The sequence below is a fragment of the Cordyceps fumosorosea genome, assembly GCF_001636725.1.
Source record: "Cordyceps fumosorosea ARSEF 2679 chromosome Unknown scaffold_5, whole genome shotgun sequence".
Taxonomy (NCBI): Eukaryota; Fungi; Ascomycota; class Sordariomycetes; order Hypocreales; family Cordycipitaceae; genus Cordyceps; species Cordyceps fumosorosea.
In genome coordinates, this window is record NW_017387305.1 from 572,665 (window position 1) to 599,639 (window position 26,975).

Below are 26,975 nucleotides of genomic sequence, written 5' to 3' on the forward strand. Positions count from 1 at the left end.
AAGCGTAAATTCCACTCTCTGCCCCGAGTCTCCAGTTCCCGTAAATCATTTTTGTAGCTTCCCTTCTTTCTTACGCCATGGTCAAGTCGCCATCACCTTCAACAGCACCAGCAACGGATCCCGCTTCCAGCAGAGACTCGCGGATCGGCATCGCGTTGCGCGGCCAGACCCTCTTGTACAGGCTGATGCCGATTGAGTCTTGCGGGTTGATGCGACCATCAAACGTGGCCTTGAAGTAGCCGTGTGTGCCGAGCGGCTCCTTGACGTAGCCGCTGCGGCCGCGCCTCGTCCACAGCGGCATGGCCTTGAACCACTCCACGTCCTCGCGGTTGAAGAACATGTAGCGGATGGTGACGATCTTCTTGTTGATGTGGTACGGGTGGCCCGTCAGGATGATGCGCTTGGCGACGACGCGGTTGGTCGACGGCGGCAGCGCGGTGCCGGTGCCGATGAGGGCTAGGCCGGGGCTCGGGCCATCTCCCTCTTGCAGGACTTCACCGGGCGTCGTGCGCTTGAAGAAGAGCACGGGGACGGCGCCCCAGGTGACGGGGCCCATGAAGGTGGCGATGGCGCTGCCGCCGGGGTGCAGGTAGCGCGCGTACTTGTGCACGTCGTTGGGTGTGGTGCCGGCCTGCGAGAAGAGCGGGTTGATGACCATGCGGCGCGGGCCACACTGCACGATGATCTCCTCCTTGGACTTGACCGACTTGCCGTAGTCGGTGCTGAGGTTGAAGAGGTAGTTGACGGCCGTCTTCTTGTTTTCGTGGCGGAAGAGCGAGAAGAGCGTGACGTGCGACGTCGGCTTGTGGGACTGCGCCAGGCTCGGGGCCATGCCCTTGACGAACACCTGCACGCGCGTGCCGGGCTCGACGCCGCCGACGAGGGCCTCGCGGACGGCGCGCGACTTGGACGAGGCGTAGTCTGGGATCTGCAGGAGCCGGCGCCAGTCCTCGGGCTCGTGGGCGCGGTCCTCGTCCTCCTGCCACACGCTGGTGCGCAGGCTCTTGAGGCCGCGGTAGCGAGAAAGGCGCTCGCGTGCGAGCACGTGTGGGTGCAGCTCGATCTCGTCGGGGAACTCCTTGTCGTCCTCGGCCTCGTCACGCTTCTTCAAGCGGTACTGGGCCAGCTGCTCGGCGTCGGCCGCCTCGTCTAGCTCCTCCATCATCTCCGACTGGGGGTACTCAGAAGGACCAGCTTCCGTGGGCTCTGGCTGAGCATAGCCCTCAATGCCGTCTTCCGGAGCGGCTTCGTACTCGTCGGCGTGGCTGTCCTCCATTTCCATGTCTTCCATGTCTGACTCGGAGTCAGACACATCCTCGAGATACCAGGCCGATTGGTACTTGGATGTTCCTTTGGGAACCTTTCTCCTTTCTTGCTCTGCCTTTTGCTCCTCTTCCTCGTCAGAGAAGTAGTGGTGGTCGTCAAGAAGCACACCCTTCTTGGGGGCGGCAGGATCTTCCTCAGGCTCGTCAGCATCCATGACGACGTCCTCAGGAGCCAATTCGTTCAGGTCATCGCGATCGTCGCTGGGCTCGTCGAGCAACTGGCTGGCCTCGTCCTCGGCCGATTGCGTAGCATTGCCTTTGCCATGTTTGGAGAGCGGCGCAGCGACAATCTTTTCAACCTGAAAAGTACCCCAGTCACCAACTTGCACCAGCCTATCGGCCTTGAGGCCCCGACCACGGACCACACCAGTAATGACCGTCGAGTCCGATTCGGTGTTGGCGAACTGAATATCCTCAGCGAGCATCCAGCTGCGCTCATCCCTCCATCTTACCCCCTTGGGCGTTGTGCTGCATAGCGAGCGCATCAAATTGGCGCATTCTTGTCTATTTTCGAGATTGAAGACCTTCTCCTGCTCGGGGTGGAAATGCGTAATGAAGGACTTGAGAGAGCTGACGACGCCAGGGCGCTGCTTGGCGGGCTCAATCTTTTCTAGACCCTGAACGACGGTGAAGAGTGTAGACAAACCCTGGCTCTCGACTGCGCGCAAGATGAGCTCGCCAAGAGGGTCGACTTCGACGGACGCAGAGAGCACGACGACGACAAAGTCGGCAACACGAGTAGCATCGAGGCACTCAGTGAGATCGCGCTGGAGGGGGATATATTGGAGCTTCTGCTTGAAGCGGTCGACGGGGACTCGAAAGTTTCCGGGCTGAACACTGGCCGTAATGTCTAAGCTGCCATTCAGCTGCTCGATGGCGGCGGCGGCATCACCATCGGCACACAGCGGCAGGACGGCAACGATTCTGGGGGCGCCCTCGCGGCTGTTGAAAATAGAGGAGCTCTTGAGGTGCTCCTTGTGCTTGGTAAGGCGGGTCTGCTTGGCCTGGTTTCGTCGGTCAAACTTGGACATGACTTGTTGATGCGGCGTCTTTCGCGATCCTTTCTCGTTGGGTACCCGGCCTGGGGGAGGAAAAGAGTTAGCCTTTGGAAAAAAATGATGTTAGAAGGGCGAATGTATGTCTTACCCTTGGCACGGTCTCGCAACTCGTGCTTGGAGGCGGCCTTGGACTTGAAGGCCTTGTGGGTGACCTTGGTGGTTGGCCTATGGGAATGGGCCACGGCGGCAGGCATTTTGCCTTCACCGGCTTTGAAGCGGAAAGGAAGGGAGGCCAGGTTGAGAGCGGTGCAGCTTCTGGCTGGAGGGTAAGGATGGCGAGTTCCTGTAAACTGGAAATTTGTTGTTTCTGGCGCAAGACTTGTAAAGGCGGCAGTCGACAAGCGGCGGCGGGGTGCGATGGTTATCAAGAAATTTTTGTGTGGCCAGCGCTGATAAGTTTTAGTGGTGGTGGGCTGGATGCCCGCCCCATGGGACACCGTGATGGCGGCGTGAGGGTCCACGAAAGGACGATGAGTTTTGAACTAGAGGATTGCACACAAATATACAGAATCACTAATATTAACTATTTTTCCATCTTTGTCTCTAAATAATTATGAATTCTTGCTGGCTTGCCTATGACAGTCGACTTTGGTAATCATCTTATGGGGGTCTCCTTTGGGCAAGTGGGGATCGACACCGCTTATCGATACCAAACTTTTTTTTTCTCGACCTGAATTCTCCAGAATTGACTGCTACTGGCATCACCAAAGTACTGTCCACCGGAATGCTTGCCACGAAATTTTACGTCATACCACCAGCCAGAATTCTCCGTTAACCTTGACCAATAAACTTGCACCTTAATCGAGCGCCGCGACAATGTCTACAGACGTGGTGGCTGAGGCCAGTGCCACCGTGCGCGACAATGGCGCGGTCGCAGTAACCACAGCGGCCAAGACCGACCTCATTCCTCGCCACGAGAAGGAGAGAATGAAGCGCTTACGCGAGGCCAAGAAGGCTTACGGCCGTGGAAAGGCAATCGACACCAAGAATATTCGCGACAAGAAGCTGCGCGCGAACATGAAGCAGCTCGAAGGCAAATATCACGAGGCGGCCGTCAAGGCCAAAGATGCAGAAATTCTGCTCGAACACACTTCGGGCTTCCTCGAGGCCGAAGGCGAGATGGAAAAGACATACAAGGTCCGCCAAGAAGACATCCTTCCCGAGGTGGCGATGGAGACGGCGACGAAGCGATTTGAACTCAAACTAGACGCCCTTGGCCCATATGTCTTTGACTACTCCAGGAATGGTAGAGAACTGCTCCTCGGCGGGCGTAAGGGTCATGTCGCGACTATGGACTGGCGTGAAGGCCAACTTGGTTGCGAGATTCAGCTTGGCGAAACCGTCCGTGATGTCAAGTGGCTGCACAACAACCAATTTTTTGCTGCGGCGCAGAAGAAATACGTCTACATCTACGACCGCAACGGAGTCGAATTGCATTGCCTTCGCAAGCACGTCGAACCTACACATATGGAATTTCTGCCCTACCATTTCCTCTTGGCCACAATTGTAAGATGGACGGCGACTCTGTACTGAGAACAAAGCAAGGCTAACCTGACAATAGGGAAACGGCGGCGTTATGCGATATCAAGACACCTCTACCGGCCAACTCGTGGCAGAAATCCCAACAAAACTTGGACAGCCCGTCTCGTTGGGACAAAACCGCTACAACGCGATCATGCATGTCGGGCACCAGAACGGTGCTGTCACATTGTGGTCGCCCAACTCACAAGAGCCGCTGGTCAAGCTGCTCGCCCACCGTGGCCCGGTGCGCTCACTGGCCATGGACAGAGTGGGCCGCTACATGGTATCAACAGGACAGGATCAGAGAATGGCCGTGTGGGACATAAGAATGTTCAAGGAGGTCAACAGCTACTTCACTCGACAACCTGCCTCATCGGTGGCCATATCCGATACCGGTCTGACGGCCGTGGGCTGGGGCACCCAAACGACGATATGGAAGGGCCTGTTCGCCAGCAACGCCGCGGTCCAGCAAAAAGTGGAAAGCCCGTACATGGCATGGGGAGGCGAGGGCCGACGCGTGGAGCGCGTACAGTGGTGCCCTTTCGAAGACGTGCTCGGGCTCGGGCACGACCAAGGCTTCTCGTCCATCATTGTGCCCGGCGCCGGCGAGGCCAACTTTGACGCGCTCGAGGCCAACCCGTTCGAGACCAAGAAGCAGCGGCAGGAGGGCGAAGTCAAGGGCCTGCTCAACAAGCTGGCGCCGGAGATGATCGCGCTGGACCCCAATTTTGTCGGGCAGCTGGACCTGCGCTCGGAGGCGCAGCGCAAGGCGGACCGCGACCTGGACGCACCGGCGACGGACATTGCCGAGGAGATCCGCAACCGGGCCCGCGGCAAGAACGGCGCGCTCAAGAAGTACCTGCGGAAGCAGCGCAAGAAGAACATCATCGACGAGAAGAGGATGCGCATCGACGAGATGTGGAACGAGCAGCAGAAGCAAAAGGACAAAAAGCGGCAGGAGGAGGAGCAGGACCTGGGCCCGGCGCTGGCTCGCTTCGCACGCAGGGAGTAGGCCTGGCAGCGGGAGATGGGCTGAGCTGCGGGCATGTATATAGAATACCCATGAAAATTTATAGCGTCAACATGTTGAAAACTACGTTGGTCCAAGTGTGAATGAAAAGTTACCATGCTCATATTTCCAAAGTTCTCGTACCTCGCCATGTAATCTTCAAGCCGCCTGCTTCACGGCCAGATCCACTTTTCCCTGGAGTCGAGTCACTGGCCGAGCTGAGCCAACATTCTTCAACCTTTCATACTTTGCGAAGAAACAGATTCGATCAATTCCACTCAAAAGCGTGTGGTTATTGGCAACATGGCGGACAGAAAAGCCATGGTGGTTGCCATCTCCGGCTGCTCATCAAGCGGCAAGACGACGCTCTCACGGCTTCTACGGGACATCTTCCCAAACACCTTTATCCTTCACGAGGATGACTTTTACAAGACGGATAAAGAGTAGGACCGCCAACCCAATCCTGAGACCCTGTTTTTGAAGCTCAATTGGCGCGTTTTAGCATTCCCATGAAGAATGGCGTCGCGGACTGGGACTGCGCGGAAGCAATCGACATCCCCGCCATGACCGAAGCCGTGGCATACGTCCGCCAGCACGGCCACGTTCCAGTAAGCCGCTGCCTCCATGACAAGCCCTAGCCCCCCCCCAAAAACAACAGCTAGCTCATAAGAAGACAAACAGCCCACGTTGAACTCCATCGAGGACCAAAACTCCGTCGGCGCCTGCCCCGTGCCCGAGCCTCTCATCGCCGCGCTCAAAGGCAAGGTCTCCTCCGCCCTCCCCGCGCAGCACCCCCTCCCCGCGCAGCACCCCCTCCCCGCGCAGCACCCCCTCCCCGCGCAGCACCCCCTCCTCCGGCCCGGCCTGCGGCTGTGCCTGCTGGACGGGTTCCTGCTGTACAGCCGGTCGATGGCCGCGCTGGGGCGCTCGCTGGACGTCAAGGTGCTGCTGCGGGCGTCGCATGCGCGGGCCAAGGCGCGCCGCGAGGCGCGCGACGGGTACGTCACGCTCGAGGGCTTCTGGAGGGACCCGCCGGGGTACGTGGACGAGGTGGTGTGGCCCAACTATGTTGAGGAGCACGCGTGGCTGTTTGAGGGGGGAGACGTGGAGGGGAGGTACAGGGAGGAGGTGCTCCGCGAGGAGGGCATAAGGGTGCCGGGCGGAGGAGCGCTGGATGCGGACTTGGCGGAGACGCTGGAGTGGCTGGTGGACATAATACTGGAGGAACTGGAAAAGTACAAGGAGTGATGGAACATAAACAATAATATCAGAATTAAAAAATACGTGTTGATGAGTGAAATGAGCGATGCGTGCAGCCTACATCTCCAGCGAGGTCGAGTACACACCTCCCAACCCACAAGTTCCGCCAAGGTTGACCCAATACAATTTCCTGCTCAATTGTCTTCATCTCGATTCTCGGCTTGCGTAGCCGCCGAGGGCCTTGAGATAGGCGACACCCTCCGTCGCGGCCGCCACCCGCACCTCCTCCGCCGTCAGCCCGCCTCGCGCTGCCCCGACCTCGACGCCGCTAACCACCAGCCTGCAGTTGTACGTCATCCCCACGCCGTCGCCGGCCGGCACCTTTTCGATCTCATACGTCATCGGCCGTGACCCAGCCACCTTGCCAAGCTCCTCCTTGGGGTGCTGCATGTGCACCCCGTCCGCGAGCACGCGGTCCAGGTACGGCAGCACGCCGACGCGCGCCAGGAACGCCTCGCACGGTGCCAGCGCGCCCGCGTCCACCCATATCGCGCCCACCACGGCCTCGATCATGTCCGAGTAGAACTTGCCCGCGTGCAGTCGCGCAAGCATGGCCCAGGGGTAGTGGTCGCCGGAGCGGAGCGCGGGGAGGATGGCGTCGCGCAGCCGGCCGTGCCGCGCGGCCACCTCCAGCTGCGCGGGGCCGATGCCGGTGGACGAGAACCGCATGAACCGCCAGAGCGCGGTGCGTCGGTTTTCCGTTAGGATGGCGCCGCTGGGCGTTACGAAGGACTCGGTTTGTGAAAGCTCGTGCTCCTCGAGGCAGATGAAGGCGAGAAAGTCCTTGTTGACCAGAGCAGTCTTGGTCATGTGCATGCGCGAGTGCGGCAGCGGAGGGCGGTGGTTGATGAGCCTGTTGACGATGATGTAGTCGAGGACCGAGTCTCCCAGAAACTCCAGGCGTTCCCAGCTCCGCCCTGACATGTCGCCGATGAACGACGCGTGGGTCGTCGCTTCGAGAAGGAGGGACTTCTTGGTGAATGAGTACCCGACTAGCTCCTCTAGGATATGCAAATAGGAAGATTTTGCGCAGTGGCTCGGTGCAAATAGGAAGAATTCTTCCCTGCATTCGATTGGGTCTGTCCAATCGCACTCCTTGATGAATATTGACAGACACTGGATGGCCTTGGGAATGCCACCCACAGTGTAGGCGACACCCACCAACGCCTCGACTACATCGGCAAGCACCTTTGTCGATAGACGTCTATTTGGTGGCGGCTTCATCTTGCCGGACAAGACGGCCTCGAGATAAAACGCCTGCCACTTGTGGCCTGTAAAGGGCATCGTCAATATGAACTGTGACAGGCCAGTCTCAACAGCTGCTCGGGAGAGCCTTGAATTAGCTACGAGACGATCCTTGTATCTGGATAGGTGGCCCTCGGACCAATTCAAGTCTGAATAGATATGTTAGCCCGGGAAAGAAGTCACCTGAATGGGGCCACTTACTTGTTGCTGCTGCTTGCATGCTGGCGCAGTATTTGAGTATAGAATCACCTAGGAACTCGAGCCGCTCGTAGTGAGTGGGCTCAAACGCGCTTCTTGCACTGATGGCGTCTCTAATAAGATTGTAGTCCGAAATACCCAGTGGGCTCAAGAGTGTGGTGGAAAGCTGTCGTGCAATGAGCATGGTCTCGATTGTGTGGATGATGGATGGTATCAGCATTCCGAACCGAGCGTGCTTGATATGAATGCTGTCAACCGTGGCGTATGAGACTGGAAGTACAGCGATGTACTTCTTCTGACTGGTTGTTTGCGTCTCCGGGTCCACGTTCCACGTATGAAGAAAGTCGGTACGGCGAGTCCACCGCAGCAGATTTAAATACGGCTCGTCCTCAGGCGCGTCGTCGTAATTTTTGAAAGGTCGCTGAACCATCGCCGAGGGCGGCTTGGAAGGGAGGTCACCAAGGTACCTGCACGGTGCTTTGCCCTGGTCCCTGATGAGATAATTCTCGCTCGAGACGGCGGCTGATCTTGCGTCAAGCGGGTTGCTCCCGATATCTGGAAAGCGCAGGGGGCCATCATGCGAAGTAAATTTGATGACATGAGGCTCTTCCGTCACCGGCCAGCGATGGCAAAAGTGCAGGCCAATAAGCGTCGAGGTATCATCTGACATTTCATCCGCTTCTGCGACAGAAATGCGGCGCGGAGGCGAAAACTCGAGCCTGTATGTGGTACTATAGTCGAGGTACATGTTCACCAGACGGAACGGGCCGAGCTCAATGGGCAGCGTCATGGTGTAGTCTCCAAAGAAGGCATCGTCTGCACCATGAAGCTGCACCTTGTACGTCCATCGGTAGTCTCCCTCTGACCAGGCAGACGCCGCCTCCATCCACGGCTGCACCAACGACTGGACACCGATGATCGGCGCCCGGCCTTCCACCTCCACGTCAATGTTCGTCTCTAGCGGCAGCAGATTCTTATTTACTAGGTCTGCGCGAAAGAGAGCGAGATAGGCTTGGAAGGCGGCATCCTTCATGGCATTGGCCTCCGAGTGCCAAGCGCGCGATGCCTCGAAGCGTCTGAGCTTGGGCGGCAGCGACGCTGGGAGGAAGACCTCGGCGCGGATCATCAGGCCGCGGTCGCCCTCCACAAACTTGGTGACATAATCCGGACGGCCATCCGTGTATTCCGCGGATGAGATGACGGCACAGAAATGCGCCAGATGTTGCCTGGCGTTGTCGTGGTCGAGTCGCGCTCCAGAATACGGTACGCGGAAGCAAAGGTCTATGCCTTCGTCCAAGCGCTCCAAGGTTTGCAGCTGTTGTCGTTCGCGCTCGGAATCTTGACAGAGCTTCTGGATCTCCTCTTCAAATACCGCCCACTGCTCTACTATTGCAGACCCTTTGTGGGTGAAGAGCAGTAGTCTCGAGTCTTGCATACGGGCTCGCCCGCGCCGTTGGATAAAAGACTTGGGAGACTGCGGGCTGTCGAAGCAAATGACCAGGTTGCATGCTGGCACGTCGATGCCCTCTTCGAGAACTGATGTTGCCACCAAAAGGTTGATCTTGCCTTGCCGAAATTCGTGCAGAGTCTTGAGATCCTTGGAGTTGAAGTATTCACACAAATCGCGCTTTCTAAGCTGGTTGTGTGAGGTCCCAACCATGCAACCCACCCGGTACCGGTCCCGAATGCCTGGTACTGACTCGAGGAGGGTCGTGAGCACAGCAGCAGTGGCACGCTCCTGAACGAAGACAATCCCGGTGGCCTTGCCTTCAAATTCAATCAGCTCACGTAGTAGTAGGCGAACCTTGTCTGAGACGCTGTCGAGTCCGGTTGGGCGCGGCGTGGGCTCGAGGGCGGCGATGTCGCGCAAGATTCTCGAGATGTAAAGCGTCTCTTCCGGAACCCAGCCATCCAGAGAAGGGACTGCAGACTCTAGTTTTTGGAGAAATGAGCGCTTCGCTCTCCAAATGTATAAGTCCGCGGCCCAAGGGCCCAGTAGCCTTCGAATAGTTCGGGATCGGTTTAGAAGGCTGGACATCTGCAGTCGTGACCATGTTTTCTGATTTGCCAAGACGCTCTGAAGACGACGCTTGCTTCTATCGGTTTTCTGTGCTTGAAGTGATACCACATAGGGATCTTCCAAAATGTCCATCTTTGCGTACTCCTGCTGCAGAGAGACCATGGCGGCCGTGTGGTGCTCCGTTTCGGTAGATTCACATTCAATGATCCCTAGCCGTGGCCGTTTCACGTGTTTCACTAATTCTTCGCGATGAAGTGACGGTGAAATACATTTTGCGTTCAAAAGCTCCTCGAGCTCCTCGAGACCCTTTACGTGAGCTCTCATACTTGGCGTAGCTGTGAGACCCAGTATCGCAGGCCGGGACCTAACATTGACATCTTGAGGAAGGCCTTGGTAGTGATAAAAGTGATTCATAATTTTCCCACCGGGATTCGATCCCACGCAATTGTGTGCTTATCACTGTCAGCTTCGGAATAGCTGCTTTGCGCGCTGTAAGCTTACCTTCGTCAAAGATCAAGAGAGACAGACAATCCATCTTGACGAACGCATGGCCCAAGGCGTCAAGAAGCACCTGATATGTAGATACGACCACCTGAGTTCCATTCAATACGTATTTCCAAGTAGAGGCGCTCCAGGTGTGAACATTGTCGCTCCCAACTACCAGGCGTATTGAAACTGAGGGTATCTCAAGCTTGATGGCCTCGAATTGCTGGGTACAGAGCAGAACAGTTGGGGCTAAAAACCAGATCAACTAGATTTGATTAGGAACTTGATCAAGAATGAAGAGAGCCACAGTCAAATACCTTTTGGTCCGAAGAGGACTCAAGTTGGGCTCGTATTCGGAGGATGGCACTGCGGTAGTTAGATATTGCGGATTGAGGTTGTGCAGAAGACTTACATTTGCGTCTTTCCACTTCCGGTATCCATCTTAAATTTTGGTCAATAAGGGAAGCTCTGCAAGTACCGTGACTTGCTTACCGCAACAATGACATTCTCTTTGAGACTCATCTGGTACATCTCGAGTTGGTAGGCTCTGGAAGCGCGGGAAAAGTCTGGGGCATCCTCCATCATTGAATCGGGGTCATCGGAGTTCAAAGGTGGCGTCACATCCACCTTTCTGTCGGAGGATGAAGACATTATAGTTATGGCTATTGGGATCGCAGGGACACCGTTTGACGTTGATTTGATCCGGGGGCCAGGCGGGGAGGGAGTGGGGGGTGGTTTGACGCCTGCAGTGTGCAAGACAGCCTGCACATGGAGATGATAAGAGGTATCTGTAGAGTGTTTTCGGTTGATAGAAGTATGTCGAGAAGAAGCTGCTGGATGGCAGAATAGCAATCGCCGAGCTGAGGTCGCTACATGGTAGAACTGATGCTAGGAAGTTATGTCGATAGGATGGGGGTGACAATGCGAGTGACGGAGGGTATGTGCAAAATAAAGCGGGGGGAATCAAAAAGGAAAAAAAAGAAGAAAATAATATCAAGGCAGAGTTACATGAAACAAACAGGCCCAATCATGCCGTGAGGCGATGCGAATGCAGAGTTCTGAATGTGTTTCTTGGTGGAGGCGGCGAAGGACATTGCGGGCGGCTTGGGTTTTTTGCCCGCCGACCTGATGAATGAAGGGACATTAGGCACGAAAAACAATACTTTCAGGTTGTCTACAGTTCTAAAAAAAAAAAAGGAAAAACTCGCACAAGTGGAAGTATCTTTCAAGTATAAACTTTATGCCTTATTAAAGGCAAGAGGCGTCTCAGTGGCCTAATCACACACATTGGTACCTGACCAGCGGCTGGGTGCGACCTAACCGCCGTCCTTGTACGACGGCGGGGAACAGTGAATGACTGGACCAATAGCAAATAGCAAGAGATGGAAGACTGCTTTAATTCTGGGAAGAAAGAAAAAAAAATAATCGAGGAGAGAATTTGATTCAGAGTTTCCTTATATGGAAAAGAGCTAGGAATGAGCTTGGTAGCTGGATTTGGTAGCCGCTGTCTATGCCTACATATACATACATAGCATGGCAAGCCCTCCCCCACCTCTCTACAAATGCTTTCAAAAGTCGTGTCTCGCGTTGAAATTCTTTTTCAAGGAAAAGTGCTGTATTTTTCTCATTTTCCTAGATTCTTTTTTATATTTCTTAGCTTCATGTCTTTCATGTCATTTCATCTTTCCAATATTCGTCATAGTACCTAGAAACACGACTTCTGAAAGCGAGCAAACAGTTGTCAGGCGCAGCCAGTCATGCCTCATAAACATCGCTTCCGTCAAAGCCAACCAACCCAGATCCAACCATCATCACGCGCACCCTCGTACTAATGGCGACACCGCGGATGGCTTTGTATGCCGCAGGCTCCAACTGCTGGGGCCAGCTCGACTTCCAGCGCAGCACAGAAACCGGCTTTGATCTGACCAGGTTCACCGAGGTCATCTCTGCCAACGAGATTGAGAGACCCAAATCCGGGAAGGTATACTCACTGGGTTCGTGTCCTTCCCTCCGCACACACACACACACCAAAAAAAAAAAGCATTGCCGTCTGATTCCTTGCATTTAGCCAGAGTTGACGGACGGTTTCTCGTCGCCGCTCACGTGCGCGACCAGATCAGCATAAGCGACGTCGCCAACGTCGCCTTCACGGCAAACGGCAACACCATCCTTAACGGCTGGCACGAGAACTTCCTGACGAGCGAGTACTTCGATGCCGAGGGAAACTCGCATTCAAAGATCATCACCCTCAGGAAGCCGGCTAAACAGGTGGTCGCCTACGACACGGGCTTTGTCATACTGTACGAGGACGGCGTCGTGGCCACCATGGGAGACGCCCGCTTCTACGCGCCCCTCGGCCGCACACCAAGCCCTTCCACGTCCGTACACCCTCCTCCCCGCCCTCTTCCAAAAAGGAGCTGTTACGCTGACGGTTAGGTACGCCTGCCACAGGCCCGCGGATGAATTTGCCGACGTGGACTGGCCGGGCGACCTGGACGCCGACCCGGTGAAGCACATCACGGCGTGCGGCTGGATGGTCGCGGCCCTCACGGAGTCGGGCGCCGTCTACTTATGGGGACAGGACCCGCCGTCGCTGGGAGGCAAGGGGCCGACGTTCGTCCCGGGTCTGAGCCCCGAAATAGGCTACGCTGAAATCGACGGCGTGCAGGATGTTGCAGACTTTGCACTCGGCGAAACGCACGCCATCGCGCTCCTGTGCGACGGACACGTATACGTGGTAGGCAACAATGTAAACGGGCAGCTGGGAATTCCAAGCATCCAGTCGACCAGGGAGTGGACAAGAGCCCAACTGCTGCTGCCGCAAGGCTCTCGCATAACTGGAGTGGCCGCTGGGCCAAATACGTCCTTCATTCTTGTATCGCATGGAGAGGCAGAGTGATGTCGCAGGAGAAGCAACTGACGCCTGCATTTATAACAGACCAGGTTTCTTTCTATTACCTCGGCCGTCAACTTATCTAATGTACAAGCATGCCTAACCCCCCACCTTTCAGCTTGTTTCCGCTTATAGACTCGTCAGGTAATCTTCAATTTCTTGCGGCGTGAGCTTGCGGAATCGAGGACCGGTGGCGCCCTCGACACCTTCCAGACCCAACAGATGGTCGGCCGGCGGTCCGACGATACCTGGCAACGGTTAGCACAGAACGGGGAGCCAATTTATTTTTAAGAAGAGAAAGCACATACCAATTTCAATAGAGTCGCCGTTCATCTCGCCCTCAATGTTATCCTTGAGAGTCAGCAGAGCAATGTGAATAGCATCTTCAAGCTCCAACTCTTCCGAATATCTCTTCTCCAAGAATGTCTTGGCCTTCGTCGCACTTTTGCCAATGGCCGTAGCCTTCCAAGGGAAGTAGCTGCCCGTGGGGTCGACCTGGTACAGCATGGGGCCGCCCTTGTGAATACCGCCCGTCTTCTTGTTGGCCTTCTTCTCGCCGCCCTCGGGCTGCTCGACCTCCTCGGCGTCCTCGGGCTCGATGCCGTCATCCCAACCAGCAACCAGCATGCTCACGCCGTATGGCCGGACTCCCGCCGACTGGGTGGCCTCCTGCATGACGCGGGCGACGTCCTGGACCAATATGCGGGTGGGCGGGTACTCGTTGTAGATTCTCTTGTATCCCGTGTGCGAGACTTTGCGCGCGCGGTCGACGAGCACTCTGTAGTCGGGGCCCATGCCCGAGTATACGGCGCCGATGTTGGGCGTGATGTTGCTGATTTTGGAGAGCGAGCTCTGGTCGGCGAGGGGCGAGGACGACTTCTTCTCGGTCGCGAGGACGATGCCGTTGGTGGCTACGGGCGGGGAGTTAGCAGCCGTGGGAGGGATCCAGCTCAAGTTGCGCACCTTTGATTCCGAGGGCAGTAATGCCTTGGTTGACAGCGTTCAAGGCATACTCTGAGCGCATAGTTAGCAACAGGTAGAAGACGCCAATACACAGTCGAAACTCTATCTGAGACTCTTCAATGTTTGCGTTGTGATCCAGTATCAACACGTACCGATCTGCACCAGCTTGCCGCTATAAAGAGGTTAGTTGCGCCCAATGGAGGCTTGCTTGGAGCGCTTACCTGGGCGAAAATGTAGTGAGGGAGAAGGAGTATCTGTCCGCCATAGCTTCAGCGGGTATTAAAGGTCGTGCAAATCGTGAAGCGGCCCGCAAGTCGTGATGTGTCTGGGCGGATTGATGCTTGTTTGAAGGGCTGGTTGGCAGGCTGGGGGAGCTCCGTCTGCGTTGCAGCTCCAGGCACGATGACCTGCGCGTCAAGCTCACCAGAGCAAGACCGGAAGAATAGTTCTGCCGAGATCCGATCCACCATGTCATATGTAGCTTGTCGGCAGAGCCCACCGGCCAAAAAATAGAAAACACAAGAGAGATAAGAAATATGAGAAGTACGAGAAGGATAAGGAATAGAAGAAATATAAAAATATATGATTGAGGCCGAATTACATAGACACGACGACTTTCAACAGCGGACCATTGTCGAAGTTCGGCTAAGCCCAACGCCCCACTTCAAGGAGCTCGCACCAATTCTCCGCGGGTGTTAGCTAGCTGCGGACATTTCTGATTTATTTGCTCCGCCACGGATTATTTTGCTTGGAAGCGAAGAATTGATGAGGTGGCCTCTCCGGGCACTTGCATCCGACTATTTCCTATTTGTGATGTCCATAGTACCTCCGAGTACGATGGTGCGTTCCTGACAGCAGCATATTATGGGAATTACATCCCCGCTGCAGACGCCGCCGCTTGGCAGGACCTTCCTTCTTCTCTCCTAACGGCATCCCAATTTTTTTTTTTGCAACCATCAACATAAAACGGGCTTGTCCAGTCCAACATGGATCAACAACAATCCTGGAGCTGGAGCTCAGCAATGAACGCGCAAGACGGCGAGACGCGACAACGGAACACCACGGCCGACCAGCCACCGCCGCGCGCTGAGAACAGTCGTCGCTACAGCCCGCGCACGTGCCGAATCTGCCTGGACACGGTAGAGCCGCAGTACGAAGACGCGTCGCAGACAGGCCGACCGACGTACGTTTCGGAAGACCCGGCTCTGGGCCGGCTCCTGTCGCCATGCAAGTGCAAGGGCACGCAGAAATACGTCCACGAGGGCTGCCTGCATGCGTGGAGGGCGGCCAGTCCGACGCAGGAGCGCAATTTCTGGCACTGCCCAACCTGCGGCTACAAGTACCAACTCGCCCGGCTCGACTGGGCGTCGCTGCTGAGCAGCAAGATCACACAAGCCCTCCTCACCCTGGTGCTGTTCGCGTTCGGCATCTTCATCCTCGGCTTCATTGCCGATCCGGTCTTCAACCTGTGGCTCGACCCCCTGGGCACGATAGGCGATGCGTTGACCGCCGATGAAGAGAACTGGGAGATGCCCTTTGAGGAGCCGCCGACGTGGATCGAGCACTTCGTGAAAGGCTTCTTTTCGTTAGGGATCGTTGGCCTGATCAAGTCGGCGCTGTTCATGTCGCCGTGGCACTGGTGGCAGCTGCGAGGTACGGGCGTCGGCGGTGGCGGCAGGCGGCGCGGTACGGGACGCGGTCGTGTTGAGAACCTGAGCCTTCTGTTCGTGCTGCTGGGCGCATTCGCCGCCTTGAAGGGAATATGGAAGCTGGTCCGATCCCTCAGCGCGCGCGTGCTATTACGCATGCGAGACAGAGTCATTGATGTGGACGATGACTAAGGTGAGATTCATGAAATTACGATGGAAACTTAATCATACGCGGGACGGCTAGACGGCTGTTGCCCAGGCGGGTGTTCTCTCATTCTACTCATAGATAGAATGACAAGACTTACCCCTCTCTCTGCCTTCCTTATCCCCTCTTATTTCACCCTCTACCCTCGCTTCATTATCCTTGTTCTTGTTACTTGCTATTTTGGCGTGACCTGTCCCTGTGGCGTGGCTACATACCTGCACACTCTTAAGTTGTCTTGAAGGTTGCTTCTCCGCATCAAGCCAACTAGTCTGTGTGCAAAGATTGATGCTCCATCGATGCTTAGACCGGAAGCCGTTTTGGCTTCCGTGTCAATTTCAGCGAGATGGAGTTGACCAGCCCGTAGCTTAGGCAAAGAATGCATTTTGCATTTCTGCGCCGTGGCGGTCTACCAGGTACACACCAGTACAGCTGTGTGGGTAGATTGCTTAGCATAAGTTGGTATATTTCCTTCCTTCGTAATTTGTAAACCACCATCTTTAGGTGTACCCTTGAATATTGTGTGTAGAACTTCAAGAACTTCCGCATTTTAGCCCTAGTAGGACACATCTAGTTGTGACGTTGCGAAGTTTAGAAACAACTGGTGGCTTGTTGGTACGGACATGACGTCTGTTCGAGACTATGTTAGCAGTTGAGAGCATCGCTGCTCTACAGGAACTACTATGGATAAAGCGTGGTGAGAACTAGTGAGCAGATTGTTGATTCTATAAGCTAGGTGCTATTGGGAATTTCCCAAGTACTTGTACATTGAAAACATGACTTTTTTATTCGTTGCCCTAAAATGATACATCCTCAACCACCTGTCTCCCATGCAATGCCATTTACAACAGCTTCAGGTGGCCAGTCACCTCGTCGACAAGGCTCCGGGGCGCGGGGCCGACGCCGAGGACCGTCATGCTGCCGGCCTCGATCTGCGTACGGCCAGCATCCTTGATGACCTCGGCGGTGAGGCCCATGCCGCGGGCCTTGCGGCACAGCTGCAGCATCTCCTCCTGGCTCTTGAGCTGCACCGCGATCTTGGCCTGGCCATGGCGCTCCCAGCGGGCCAGCATACGGCGCTCGGGCGAGTCCGGGTCCGGATGGGCGGCGAGGGCCTTGTAGCAGGCGAGCGTGGCGTGGGAGCACTGCGCGGCGATCTTGCCTAAGCGAGCATACGGGGTCAGCGGCGATGTGATCCGGGGTGGGGGACGGGCAAAAATAAAGTACCTTTGGTCATGCCTAGGTCGGTGCGAACCACGAGGACGAGCTTGCACTCCTCGTTGGTGAGCTTGAGCTTGGGAGCAGCAGTGCCGGAGGCGCCGAAACGCAAGCCCTGCTTGACGTCGGCGGCCTCGCCGTTGCTCCAGTTGGGCGCGTGGTCCAGCAGCGAGTCGTCCTCGTCGACGTCGCTCTCCGCGCTCTCGACGGGGTCGTCCCGATTGGCGCGGCGCTCGGCCTGCAGCGCGGGGGAGAAGAGGTACCCGCGGCTGGCATAGAGGCCAAAGATGTAGCCCGTGACGAACGTCGTCAGTGCCGTGGTGATGGCGACGGTGGTGTTGTCCATGGCCATGGTGTTTGAAGGATGGGAAGTTTTTGGTCGAGCGGACGGTTCGGACGGCGTTTGGGTTGGGGGCTATCGGCGGCCGGCTGGAAGGCGACGGTTTCGGCGTCTCAGGACTGAGGTTCCCCAGAGTCCGGCGGCATTATCGAATGAGCGTATGGAATTATGTATCGGCGAGGACTGAAGTTGGAATAGTTTTCTGTTTCCTGCGTTTCTGATAACAGTCACGTGGGCGCTGTAGCGTCTATGATGGGATAGGCGGAATAGTTTATCTTTTCAATCTTTTTTGGGAGGTTCAAAACAGATTTATCAATATTCAATTTTTATTTGTTTTTCATTAATCTTGACTTGCAGAAATATGATTGATGGAACTTGGACACCGGACATTCACGTAGGAAGGAACAGGTCCCTACCTGGAAAAGCCACCTCATTGTCAGTTTATTTGTAGATTCCTGGCCTGAACTTTAAAGGAGGGCAAAAGAATTGGGTCGGCGCATTGTGGAGCCGGCGCCGAGAAGAACGTGGCTGCTTTAGCATGTACTAAAAGTAATCGAGGGCAGCGTCGAACTAACTAGGGGGTTGACGAGGAGACTTTCTTCTTCCAAGAAGCATAACGGTGTCGAATTTGGGCTGTATCCCTCCTGTCTGTCGAACCGTCGGGCAGCTCTGGACATTTCCCATCGGAAATTCACACATACCGCACGTTGTGTGCTGCATGCGACAACCACTTACTCCCCTGGATCTCTTTTTTGACCCTTGCAGATAGATCCATCTCGCATCTGGACAAATCGCGCCATCGACGTGCAGGCGGAAAAGGCGCAAATCTTGTTTGTTTACAGGAGTCGAGGCGACGAATTTTGGCCTGTGACTAGCATTCGACGACGGTACTTCAAATATATTCAGGTCTGGTGTTTTTACCGCAGTCGCTCGTTCCTAGCTCGGCGTCCTCAAGCCAGTACGCTACAGACAACGAGCCTCACGCGAAACTACGACGACGAACGGGGCCTCGACGCTCATTCTCCTGCAACTCATACCTCTTGGTACCCTTCTCGAAAGTGAGCCTGTCACCCGAGTGGGCGCTCTTCTGAATTCACAATGCATTTTGCCTACCCCCCGCGGAAAAGCTCCGACCCCCCGCCATACCGCCCACGGTCCGGTCTACTACCCTTTCTTCGCCGTGGGCGGTTAAGAACAATCGTCCTTGGGCTGCTGGCGTGCATACTTGTGCTCTATTTGATGTTCAGGCCCAGCAAGCAGAGCCCATATCATGAGCGTCAACCCGCCGGGACACCGTCCGTCGTTCTGGTGACTGTCCTCGACACCAAGCTGTATAGCGCTGGGTATCTGAAGACTGTTCGCGAGAACAGAGAAGAATATGCTTCGAGGCACGGTATGTCCTTGAGAAAAGGAGAAGAAGAAAGAGAAACGTCGAGATAATAGGCGAGCAGCTGACACAGATACAGGCTACAAGACGGTCATTACCGAAGGCAGCCAGTACGACACTGCTGGCGCCCCTACAACGTGGACGAAATTGATGGCCACGCACCACGCGCTGGCCAAGTTTCCGGACTGCAAATTCGTCTGGTACCTCGATCAGGATGCCTACATCATGAACCCGTCACAATCGCTCGAGGATCTCGTGCTGCAACCCAAGCAGCTGGAGTCACTGATGATCCGCGGCCAACCTGTTGTGCCGCCGGACAGCATCATCAAGACCTTTAGCCATCTCCGTGGAGAGCATATCGACGTTATTTTGTCTCAAGATAAATCCGGTCTCGTGCACAACAACATCATTATTCGCAACGGAGCATGGGCAAAGTTCTTCCTCGAGACCTGGCTGGATCCTCTCTACAGAAGCTACAACTTCCAGAAGGCCGAGAGACATGCTCTGGTAAGGATGAGTTAGAGAAAACCCTGGTTGTATGAGCTAACACGAGTGGTCTAGGAACACCTTGTGCAGTGGCACCCTACCATTTTGTCAAAGCTGGCTCTCGTTCCACAGCGCACCTTTGCTTCCTATTCGAAGCCGACGCTGGGCGAGCAGTACCAGGAGGGTGATTTTATCGCCATGTTTGCTGGCTGCTCCAATATTGGCCGCGAGAGCTGCGAGGTTGAATCGGGCCATTTCTGGGAGAAGTGGAAGGCGAACTTTGGCTAAGCCAGCAAGCGGACGCGGCGGCAGCAACATCTAACACAAACTTAGGAAGACGCACAACAAAGACACGTAATAAATTTGGTGGGATTTGTTAGGACATCATGACCGGCAGCGTTTTCGGGCCGACGGCGTTTTACAGACAAACATTTGGACAAATTTGACTGCAGCTCAGCCTGTTAATATCCTCGAGAGGGCTGACCTCGCCTCGTGAGCGACAGGCCGGATTTGAGCTTTGCTTAATGCACAATGATTTATACGCATTTTGTCATTCGGAAGGGGCATGGGGGTTTGAAAATTTTCAGCCAAGCTCGGCAAATTCTTTTTTGGATGCACGTTGAGCGAGCTTGGCCATGACATGGAAGAATTGGAGGCGGCACCACGTTCATTCAGTGCGCCTGATGCAGAGCAACACGGGCAAACACCTTTCTCTCTTCTAGCCGCTCCATCGATGTACTTTATTATTTTTTATATTATTTTTTCTTCTCGAATTACTTATAGAATTCTTTCCCAATGAAATTTCTGAATGCTTAACGAGTCATTCGCTGATAGGAATACGTAGAGTTTGCCGCCGACTCGTTGGTTGTGGTGGTCGTGTCACTTTGGGCGGGACCCTGGGCGGATAACGTCGTGGAACACTTGTCCTTTCACCATCAAACAAACCACAAGACCGAGCTCGCCATTTCTCCTTTTCAACCACTGCAACTTCGAAGCGAATGACGCGAAAATTCAGATAACCCAGAAGTCTGGTGCGCGAGACGCACAAAAACATCCTCAATATGTCGCAGTTCGTATCCATCATGGCCTGGTCCTTTCTGCCCGGTGTACGTGCCACCCCCATCCGCCTCGTTCGAGACAGCAGCAGGCGCTTTCCCTAGAAGCGACAAAGCCACCCGGCGGTTGCCCATGCTCTCGGCCATTTCTACTTTCTGCCCTCAGCTCGCTGACCGCTTCTCTCCCTGCAGATTGCGACCTCCTGGATCCAGACCATCTACTACGGGCTCACCATCCGCGCCGGCGACCCCAAGCCCACGCCGGGCTCCCCGCGGCACACCTCCCACCGCAACACCATCCACATCCTCGTCGTCGCCACCTACCTACTATACACCATCTACGAGGCGCACCACGACCTGCGCAGCGCGCCCTCCTTCTACACCGAGCTCGGCATCCCCGTGACCGCCGCCGAGCGCGAGATCAAGTCGCGCTTCCGGCGCCTCGCCGCCCTGCACCACCCAGACAAGGCCATGAGCGGCGCCGGGGACGCGCAGGCGTCGGCCGCCTTCTTCATCCACCTCAAGACGGCGAGCGACACGCTGCAGGACGCGGCCAAGCGCTACGCGTACGAGCGCTTCGGCCCGGCCATGCTCGAGTGGGCGCCGCGCTGCGTGACCGTCCGCGACTTCGTCACCCACGGCGTCGTCTACACGGTGCTGCCGCACTACGCCATGGCCGCGGCCGCCGCGTACGCGCTCGGGCTGTTCGGGTACATGGACTTTGCGCGCTTCTACCGCTGGCTGCTGCTCGCCACGCTGTGCCTGCTGGAGGTGACGCTCGCCACCACGGGGCCCGCGCTGCCGGCGCCGCTCGCGGCGCTCAACGCCGTGCTCGAGCGCGTCGCGGGCCTCCCGCCCTACCTGCCCTTCGAGGTGGTCCACCTGGCCCGCAAGGTGACGCTGACCGTGTACATTGCGCTGTCGCAGATCGGGCCGGTCTTCGCGGCGCAGCTGGACCGGCGGGCGGAGCAGGGCGTGGAGGACGAGGACAAGGCGCTGCGCGAGGGACTGATGCGTCTGGAGGGGATGACGCGCCAGCTGGACGCGGACGCGGCGCGGCTGGTGGACATGGAGCTGACGCCGTTCAAGGGCGACGAGGAGATGGTGGCGAGGATGAGGGGCAAGATGCGCGACTGGCTCGTCAACAACACCATTCGCTCGGATCCGATGGTCAAGGACGCGCTGGGCAACTCGTTTCGGAAGAGGCGCGTGGATGCGCCAGCGGGCGCCAAGGGAAACCGATAGAGTCGAGATTGTCAATGTGTGACCAGAGGGAATAGAAGGAAAATTTAGATTTGCGCAAGGCTGCATTGGGTTGTTATTTACAATGTATTCTATCCAAGGAATTTGCATGCTTGAATATGTCATATACCCCCAAACAAGTAATCAGACATGAACCAAAACCATCCGCTCTGTGAATGTTGTTTGTGCATCTACTATACATGTCCTCATGAGCTAGCGCTCAAATATCTACAATGTGGATTATAAACTTTTTCAGGAAGTGCCCGTCACTTGGACTGAGCCAGCAACAGAGGGAAAGCTTTATAGACGCTGTGCGCCTCGCGTCTCGATAGGAATCAAGCACATGGCCACAAACGCCGAAAGGATGAGCACCGCAGACAGGTATATTGGGCCGCTCGCGCTGTCGCCGGGCATGTTGGCCGCCAGCAGCGGCGCCATCAGCCCCGTCACGCGGTTCAGGAAGCTCGCCATGCCGCTGCCGGCGCCGCGCACCGGCGCGGGGAAGATCTCCGGCGTGAAGGCATAGAGGACGCCGTACATGATGTTCTGGCTAAAGGCCTCGACGCAGGAGAAGAAGAGCTGGGCGGTGGGCGTGGTGCCGAAGAGGACAAAGAAGAAGAGGAAGATGGCGGAGAGCAGCGTGGAGCCGGCGAGCGTGCCGCGGCGCCCGAGGAATGGCGACGGGTGGTCGACGAGGTACGCGGCGAGCAGGCTGCCGGGCACACCCATGACGGAGGTGATGGCATAGTTGCGGTAGGTCTCGGCGGAGATGGGGGACGTCTCGGACGGCAGGCTGCCGTCCTGGGCGGCGCCGTTGGTGCGGGCAAAGTACTGCGGCAGGAAGGCGTTGAAGAGCGGGTAGCCCATGCCGATGCTGGCCCAGCAAAACCAGACGAGGGCGGTGGCGAGACCGAGGGTCTTGTTCTGGAACAGCGGCCGGATTCGGTCGGCAGAAAAGCCCTTCAACTTGGTCGTGAGAAGGGTCTTGGTGGGTGCCGTGTTGAACTCTTGCTGTGTAGACGAGCCTTCGCCGTGCTGGTAGTCCTCGGCGGCAACCTCGTCGAGGATCTCAGACGTGAGCCAGGTCTTGCAGCCGTTCCTATAAGCTAGACCATGGATCACAGCCACGGCCTCATTCTGACGGCCCTTGTTTAGAAGAAATTTTGGAGACTCCAAAAGGTGAAAGACGAAGAAGCGGACGATAAACATGGCAAAAGTGGCAATGCCAATGGTGACGATGAAATAGCGCCAACCCTGCTCAACAGGCCAATTGGCGATAAAGTACCACGCCGCCAGCGACGAGACAAGCTGGCCGATGGGCCACCAAACGGACAGAAGCGTGAGAAGCGAGCTTGACGCGTCCGGTAGAAACTCGAGAAACAGCGCGCCGTCGACGGGCAGGTTCCCTCCGACGCCGAAGCCAAAGGCGGCGAAGAAGAAGCAGACGCCGGCCCAGGTCTGGGCGTAGGCGGCCATGACGCCAAAGACGCTGGTAATGAGCAGAGTCATGTTGAAGGCGATGCGGCGGCCAAGGAAGTCCGAGCCGATGCCCCAGAGGAAGCTTCCCGCGGAGAGGCCGACGAAGCAGGCGCTGGTGGTGTAGCGCACCGTCTTCTCGTCGACGCCAAACTCGGCCGACAGTGAGGGCAGCGTGAGCGAGACGCCCTGGAGCCAGAGGTTGTCGGCGAACCAGCCGAAGCCGCAGAGGACGAAGAGCTGCCAGTTGTAGGTGCCCATGCCGATGTCCTGGACGGCCTTGTTGATGAGCTTGGACTTGATCTCGTACTCGCTCCACTGGGCGCCGCCGCCGCGGCCGTCACGCATGGCCTTGCGCAGGCCGTGGATGCTGTACTCGGCGGCGTCCATCTCCAGCATGCCCGCGCGCTCCTCCTCATCACCGCGGTCCTTGCGCGCGCCGGTCTCGTCGTCGTCGTCGTCGTCCAGGTCAAAGTCACGAGCCTCAAACTCGACGCGGCCGGTGCGGGCCGAGTGACTGTGCAGGTGAGCCTCTTCCAGAGGGACGAGAACGCCGGCGTAATGGTCGACGGATTCGACTCGGCCAAGGCCAAGTCCCCAGGTAATCCTCATGGTTATGGATCGTGGTAAGCCCAAAGCCCCGGACAACGGATATCGATCTCAGCCGGGGAAACCAGTGGGGGATAAAAGGCTCCCAAGTCGCACTCTTTGTATAGATTTCCGAGCGACGCCTAAGCTGGGATAAAAGAGGCCGGTTGAATATAAAGAGGGGAGCTCGGGAAGCAAAGGCGAGATTATTATGTATGAAACTGAGCGGGTGCCTGTGGAGTTGGCGCAAGGGAGCGGAAGAAGCCGAGGGCGCTGCAAGATCCCAGGTAACGCAAAGGATGGTAGGAACGAGAATGAAGAAGATTAGGCGAAAGTAAGCTTTCAGTAAGAAGTAATAGAAAAGAACGAGCGGAAAGGAAGAAAAGACGCGCCAAAAGGGAACGGCTATGATGAGAGACGGATGGATGGTATGGGAGAAATGGATAGAGGACAGAATTTGGCTATTGACAGGCCCGGAAATAATCATGGCTGAGCTGGCCTCGGTTTGCCCAGACAGCCAGGGCAGCCAAAACAGGGGCTGAGCCAGCGCTAATAAAACGGTGCCCGCGGCTCCCACGCACAGTATAAACCCACTATACGTACATAGCTACTGTAGGTACTCGCTGTCGAGACAAACTGCAGCGCTTTGCTGAGCCACCAGACGGTGGGTACCAGGGTGAATGCAAACACCGTGCGGAGGAGGACTGTGGTGCTGCCACGACTTGGTGCTGATTTTTTTTGGGGTATGTATTTCTCTTTTAGTAAAATTGGTAGATGGAGAGAGATTTATGTTTTCATTGAATATTTCCAGGAACTTTATACGACCCGAGGCTGTGTCAAAAGTGGCATTCTAGGGTCTTGGTATTCATAGTTCCAGAGAAGTGTTCTTATAAACAGTTACAGTGACAAAGAATATCATCAACAGGAACAAGGAAATGAGGAGACATAACAACTCAAGTATATGAGTCAAAAACATGAAGAAAATCAAAGTTTGGGGCAAGGAGAGACAAAAACTTGGCGGAAACCTTCTTATGGCTCGACTTGCCTCAACTCGATAACCGCCGGCATCATAATCGCAGCAACAGGTGGTTCAGAGATGACATTCAAACGAGTACTACATTTGACCAAGGCTGCTATCTATGAATGTTCCTGATCGTACGAGTCTAACAGCCCGATCTGCTGCTGTATTGGACAAGGTGCAGCGTATTGTGAACGATGGATTCGACTACGCAGCAGGTTTCACCCAGGTGGGCAGTTAAAGAACATTTCACCTCGAAAGCTAAGCAAAACAGAATTGCTTTCCATTCTGCATAAACTATTATCAGATTTCTCTTTACCGAACAGCAATCGCAGTAGTGATTCAAAGTAGTGGCGCATCACCTTCAGATACCTGCTGTGTTCGTATGTCTCAAGTTGATTCGTTTGCAACAGCATGTAACGGCACTTTGGGCCAGGTAGCCACCACTAATTGCCCGTATTGACTTCTTTCGAATCATAATTTCGACCACCATTTACCAAGCAAAGAAAATCCATGGCGTTGTCACTGCAGCGCCTGAGACATGCATCTGCTGGCCCTTGACCGAACCATGGAAAGACCGGATTCTAGACTACTCCGTGCAATTATAAGACGCGTGACCTTTTTGTGACATGATAAAAGGGCGGGGGGCTGAAATCCAAGATGACGATACTGCAACATGAAGGCTATCTATCCATTATACCTACATCAAAGAAGCATCTATTCCATATCATTCCTCGTGCTCCAACCCTGCCTCCTTGGCCTTCTCGTCCGCCAACTCGCACAGCGCCTTCCACTCCCCGTCGCTCACCCTGCTCACGCTCAGCCGTCCCAGCTTGAGCATCTGCATCGTCTCCAGCGGCCCGCCCGCCGCGCCCATCGCGCGCAGCTCCTTGAGGTAGATGGGCACCGCGAACTTCTTGCGGAACTCGACGTGCACCAGATCCCACTTGGGCTTCTCCTCGGTCGACGACGGGTCGTAGTATGGCGTCCCGGGGCGCCTGGCGCTCTCTGGATTTCCTACGTTAGACCGAGATTGCACACGTTTGCAAGAGAGGGGCGATGATGAAAAGGACAACGAAGAAAAGAAAAAGTATGATGCTTACTGTCCTCGGAAAACTCCTTGACAATCTCCATGATGCCGACGATGCCAGGCTCCTTGCAGTTGGAGTGGTAAAAGAAGGCCTTGTCGCCGACATTCATGTTTCTCATGTTGTTGCGTGCTAATAAAGAATTGTCAGACCTTCAGAAGGGGCAAGAAAATCGAGCAAATATTCATACCAGGATACGCGCGGATGCCTGTCCCCGGACGACATGTTAGCGAGAGCTTAGTGTTTCACAAACAAGCAAACCACACGTACCGTCCCAGCCCTCAGGCCTCGTCTTGGCCCGCAGGTCGTCGATCGAGAAACGCACGTCGTGGCCGTTCTCCATGCGCGTCTCCGGCTCCGCCTTCATCAACCAGTACCACTCGCCCTCGTGCCTCGGCGCGTCCGGGTTCACGGCTGGTATCGAGTCCACATCCGGGTCCTCCGATCCTGCCCGATCGGCGCCGTCTTCCTCGGTGTCTTTGACGGATGCCTTGGCCTTTTTGCCCTCCTTGCCCCCAGGCTTTGTGGTAGCAGGTGCCGCCTTCTTGGCAACCTTGGCCGGCTTTGCTGCCTCCGTAGCAGCTGCAGACGCCTTTCCGTTGACCTTGGCCCATTTGTCGGCAGCCTTTTTAGAGACCTTGCTCTTGGCTACCTCAGATGGCTGCTTGGTCTCGGACTGGGCAGAAGCAGGCTTCTTTACCTGTGCTGGCGCGGGGTTTGACGCGGTTGCCGCAGCGGCCTGTCGCGACGATCGCCGCTTGGCGACGGGCTCAGCATCGTCGGCGCCGTTCGCGACCGCGTTGTTACGCTTACGTGCGGGCATATCTCTCGCTGGGTAGATCTTCACAACCAATGGGCTTGCAAGAAGAAGAAAAAGCCAGGGAAAAAAGGCTCAGGCAAGTACTGTTTTCAACGCAGAGAAGTGGGCGAGTGCAACAGCAGATAATTTGATGCGCGTCGCACAATGCAGGCAAGCACCGTTGTGGCTAGTAAGAGATAGTGAGCAAAAGTGCTAAAAATGTGGCTGGCTTTGCTTAAATATGGGGGGAAACAGGGTGAGTTGAGATCTCCCCGCCTAATAAGCAGTTTCGGGACCCATAACTCAACGACAGGTGATGGTTCCAGGGCCGGGATGAAGACTGTAGACAGCGTGATAATTACTAAATTGAAAAAAAGACGCTGAAACACCAATTTAGACAATGCGAAATAGCATAGAAACCCCTCAAGCTAAAATTTAAAAAATGTGAT

General features: G+C 55.7%; 12 protein-coding genes across 12 annotated transcripts; 6 read left to right on the forward strand and 6 right to left on the reverse strand.

Annotated features, from left to right (window-relative positions):
- Positions 1-70: 70 nt before the first annotated feature.
- On the reverse strand, positions 71-2,577 carry ISF_02884 (Ribosome biogenesis protein BMS1/TSR1; the record flags this gene model as incomplete). The annotated part of the gene is made up of 2 exons (XM_018846490.1): positions 71-2,406; positions 2,472-2,577. The coding sequence occupies 2 exons, from the start codon at positions 2,575-2,577 to the stop codon at positions 71-73; spliced, it is 2,442 nt and encodes an 813-aa protein (XP_018706218.1).
- A 622-nt stretch (positions 2,578-3,199) lies between these two features.
- ISF_02885 (small nucleolar ribonucleoprotein complex subunit) lies at positions 3,200-4,916 on the forward strand (the record flags this gene model as incomplete). The annotated part of the gene is made up of 2 exons (XM_018846491.1): positions 3,200-3,889; positions 3,945-4,916. 2 exons carry the CDS (start codon positions 3,200-3,202, stop codon positions 4,914-4,916), a joined length of 1,662 nt encoding a protein of 553 aa, XP_018706219.1.
- A 300-nt stretch (positions 4,917-5,216) lies between these two features.
- ISF_02886 (hypothetical protein) lies at positions 5,217-6,161 on the forward strand (the record flags this gene model as incomplete). The annotated part of the gene is made up of 3 exons (XM_018846492.1): positions 5,217-5,356; positions 5,416-5,521; positions 5,595-6,161. The coding sequence occupies 3 exons, from the start codon at positions 5,217-5,219 to the stop codon at positions 6,159-6,161; spliced, it is 813 nt and encodes a 270-aa protein (XP_018706220.1).
- A 156-nt stretch (positions 6,162-6,317) lies between these two features.
- ISF_02887 (Ribonuclease III) lies at positions 6,318-10,773 on the reverse strand (the record flags this gene model as incomplete). The annotated part of the gene is made up of 6 exons (XM_018846493.1): positions 6,318-7,567; positions 7,620-10,025; positions 10,138-10,387; positions 10,440-10,488; positions 10,535-10,563; positions 10,615-10,773. 6 exons carry the CDS (start codon positions 10,771-10,773, stop codon positions 6,318-6,320), a joined length of 4,143 nt encoding a protein of 1,380 aa, XP_018706221.1.
- Positions 10,774-11,953: 1,180 nt separating this feature from the next.
- Positions 11,954-13,021, forward strand: ISF_02888 (Regulator of chromosome condensation/beta-lactamase-inhibitor protein II; the record flags this gene model as incomplete). The annotated part of the gene is made up of 3 exons (XM_018846494.1): positions 11,954-12,116; positions 12,191-12,500; positions 12,574-13,021. 3 exons carry the CDS (start codon positions 11,954-11,956, stop codon positions 13,019-13,021), a joined length of 921 nt encoding a protein of 306 aa, XP_018706222.1.
- A 123-nt stretch (positions 13,022-13,144) lies between these two features.
- Positions 13,145-14,243, reverse strand: ISF_02889 (proteasome subunit alpha type 2; the record flags this gene model as incomplete). Its single annotated transcript, XM_018846495.1, has 5 exons — positions 13,145-13,263; positions 13,324-13,926; positions 13,979-14,029; positions 14,131-14,150; positions 14,200-14,243. 5 exons carry the CDS (start codon positions 14,241-14,243, stop codon positions 13,145-13,147), a joined length of 837 nt encoding a protein of 278 aa, XP_018706223.1.
- Positions 14,244-14,964: 721 nt separating this feature from the next.
- On the forward strand, positions 14,965-15,819 carry ISF_02890 (RING finger domain protein; the record flags this gene model as incomplete). The annotated part of the gene is made up of 1 exon (XM_018846496.1): positions 14,965-15,819. One exon carries the CDS (start codon positions 14,965-14,967, stop codon positions 15,817-15,819), a length of 855 nt encoding a protein of 284 aa, XP_018706224.1.
- Positions 15,820-16,671: 852 nt separating this feature from the next.
- Positions 16,672-17,399, reverse strand: ISF_02891 (peptidyl-tRNA hydrolase 2; the record flags this gene model as incomplete). The annotated part of the gene is made up of 2 exons (XM_018846497.1): positions 16,672-16,991; positions 17,057-17,399. 2 exons carry the CDS (start codon positions 17,397-17,399, stop codon positions 16,672-16,674), a joined length of 663 nt encoding a protein of 220 aa, XP_018706225.1.
- Positions 17,400-18,485: 1,086 nt separating this feature from the next.
- On the forward strand, positions 18,486-19,548 carry ISF_02892 (Galactosyl transferase; the record flags this gene model as incomplete). Its single annotated transcript, XM_018846498.1, has 3 exons — positions 18,486-18,780; positions 18,854-19,281; positions 19,336-19,548. The coding sequence occupies 3 exons, from the start codon at positions 18,486-18,488 to the stop codon at positions 19,546-19,548; spliced, it is 936 nt and encodes a 311-aa protein (XP_018706226.1).
- A 794-nt stretch (positions 19,549-20,342) lies between these two features.
- ISF_02893 (Heat shock protein DnaJ) lies at positions 20,343-21,560 on the forward strand (the record flags this gene model as incomplete). The annotated part of the gene is made up of 2 exons (XM_018846499.1): positions 20,343-20,366; positions 20,508-21,560. 2 exons carry the CDS (start codon positions 20,343-20,345, stop codon positions 21,558-21,560), a joined length of 1,077 nt encoding a protein of 358 aa, XP_018706227.1.
- Positions 21,561-21,857: 297 nt separating this feature from the next.
- Positions 21,858-23,645, reverse strand: ISF_02894 (sugar transporter; the record flags this gene model as incomplete). Its single annotated transcript, XM_018846500.1, has 1 exon — positions 21,858-23,645. One exon carries the CDS (start codon positions 23,643-23,645, stop codon positions 21,858-21,860), a length of 1,788 nt encoding a protein of 595 aa, XP_018706228.1.
- Positions 23,646-25,366: 1,721 nt separating this feature from the next.
- ISF_02895 (AT DNA binding protein) lies at positions 25,367-26,550 on the reverse strand (the record flags this gene model as incomplete). Its single annotated transcript, XM_018846501.1, has 3 exons — positions 25,367-25,647; positions 25,743-25,859; positions 25,998-26,550. The coding sequence occupies 3 exons, from the start codon at positions 26,548-26,550 to the stop codon at positions 25,367-25,369; spliced, it is 951 nt and encodes a 316-aa protein (XP_018706229.1).
- Between the last annotated feature and the right edge of the window lie 425 nt (positions 26,551-26,975).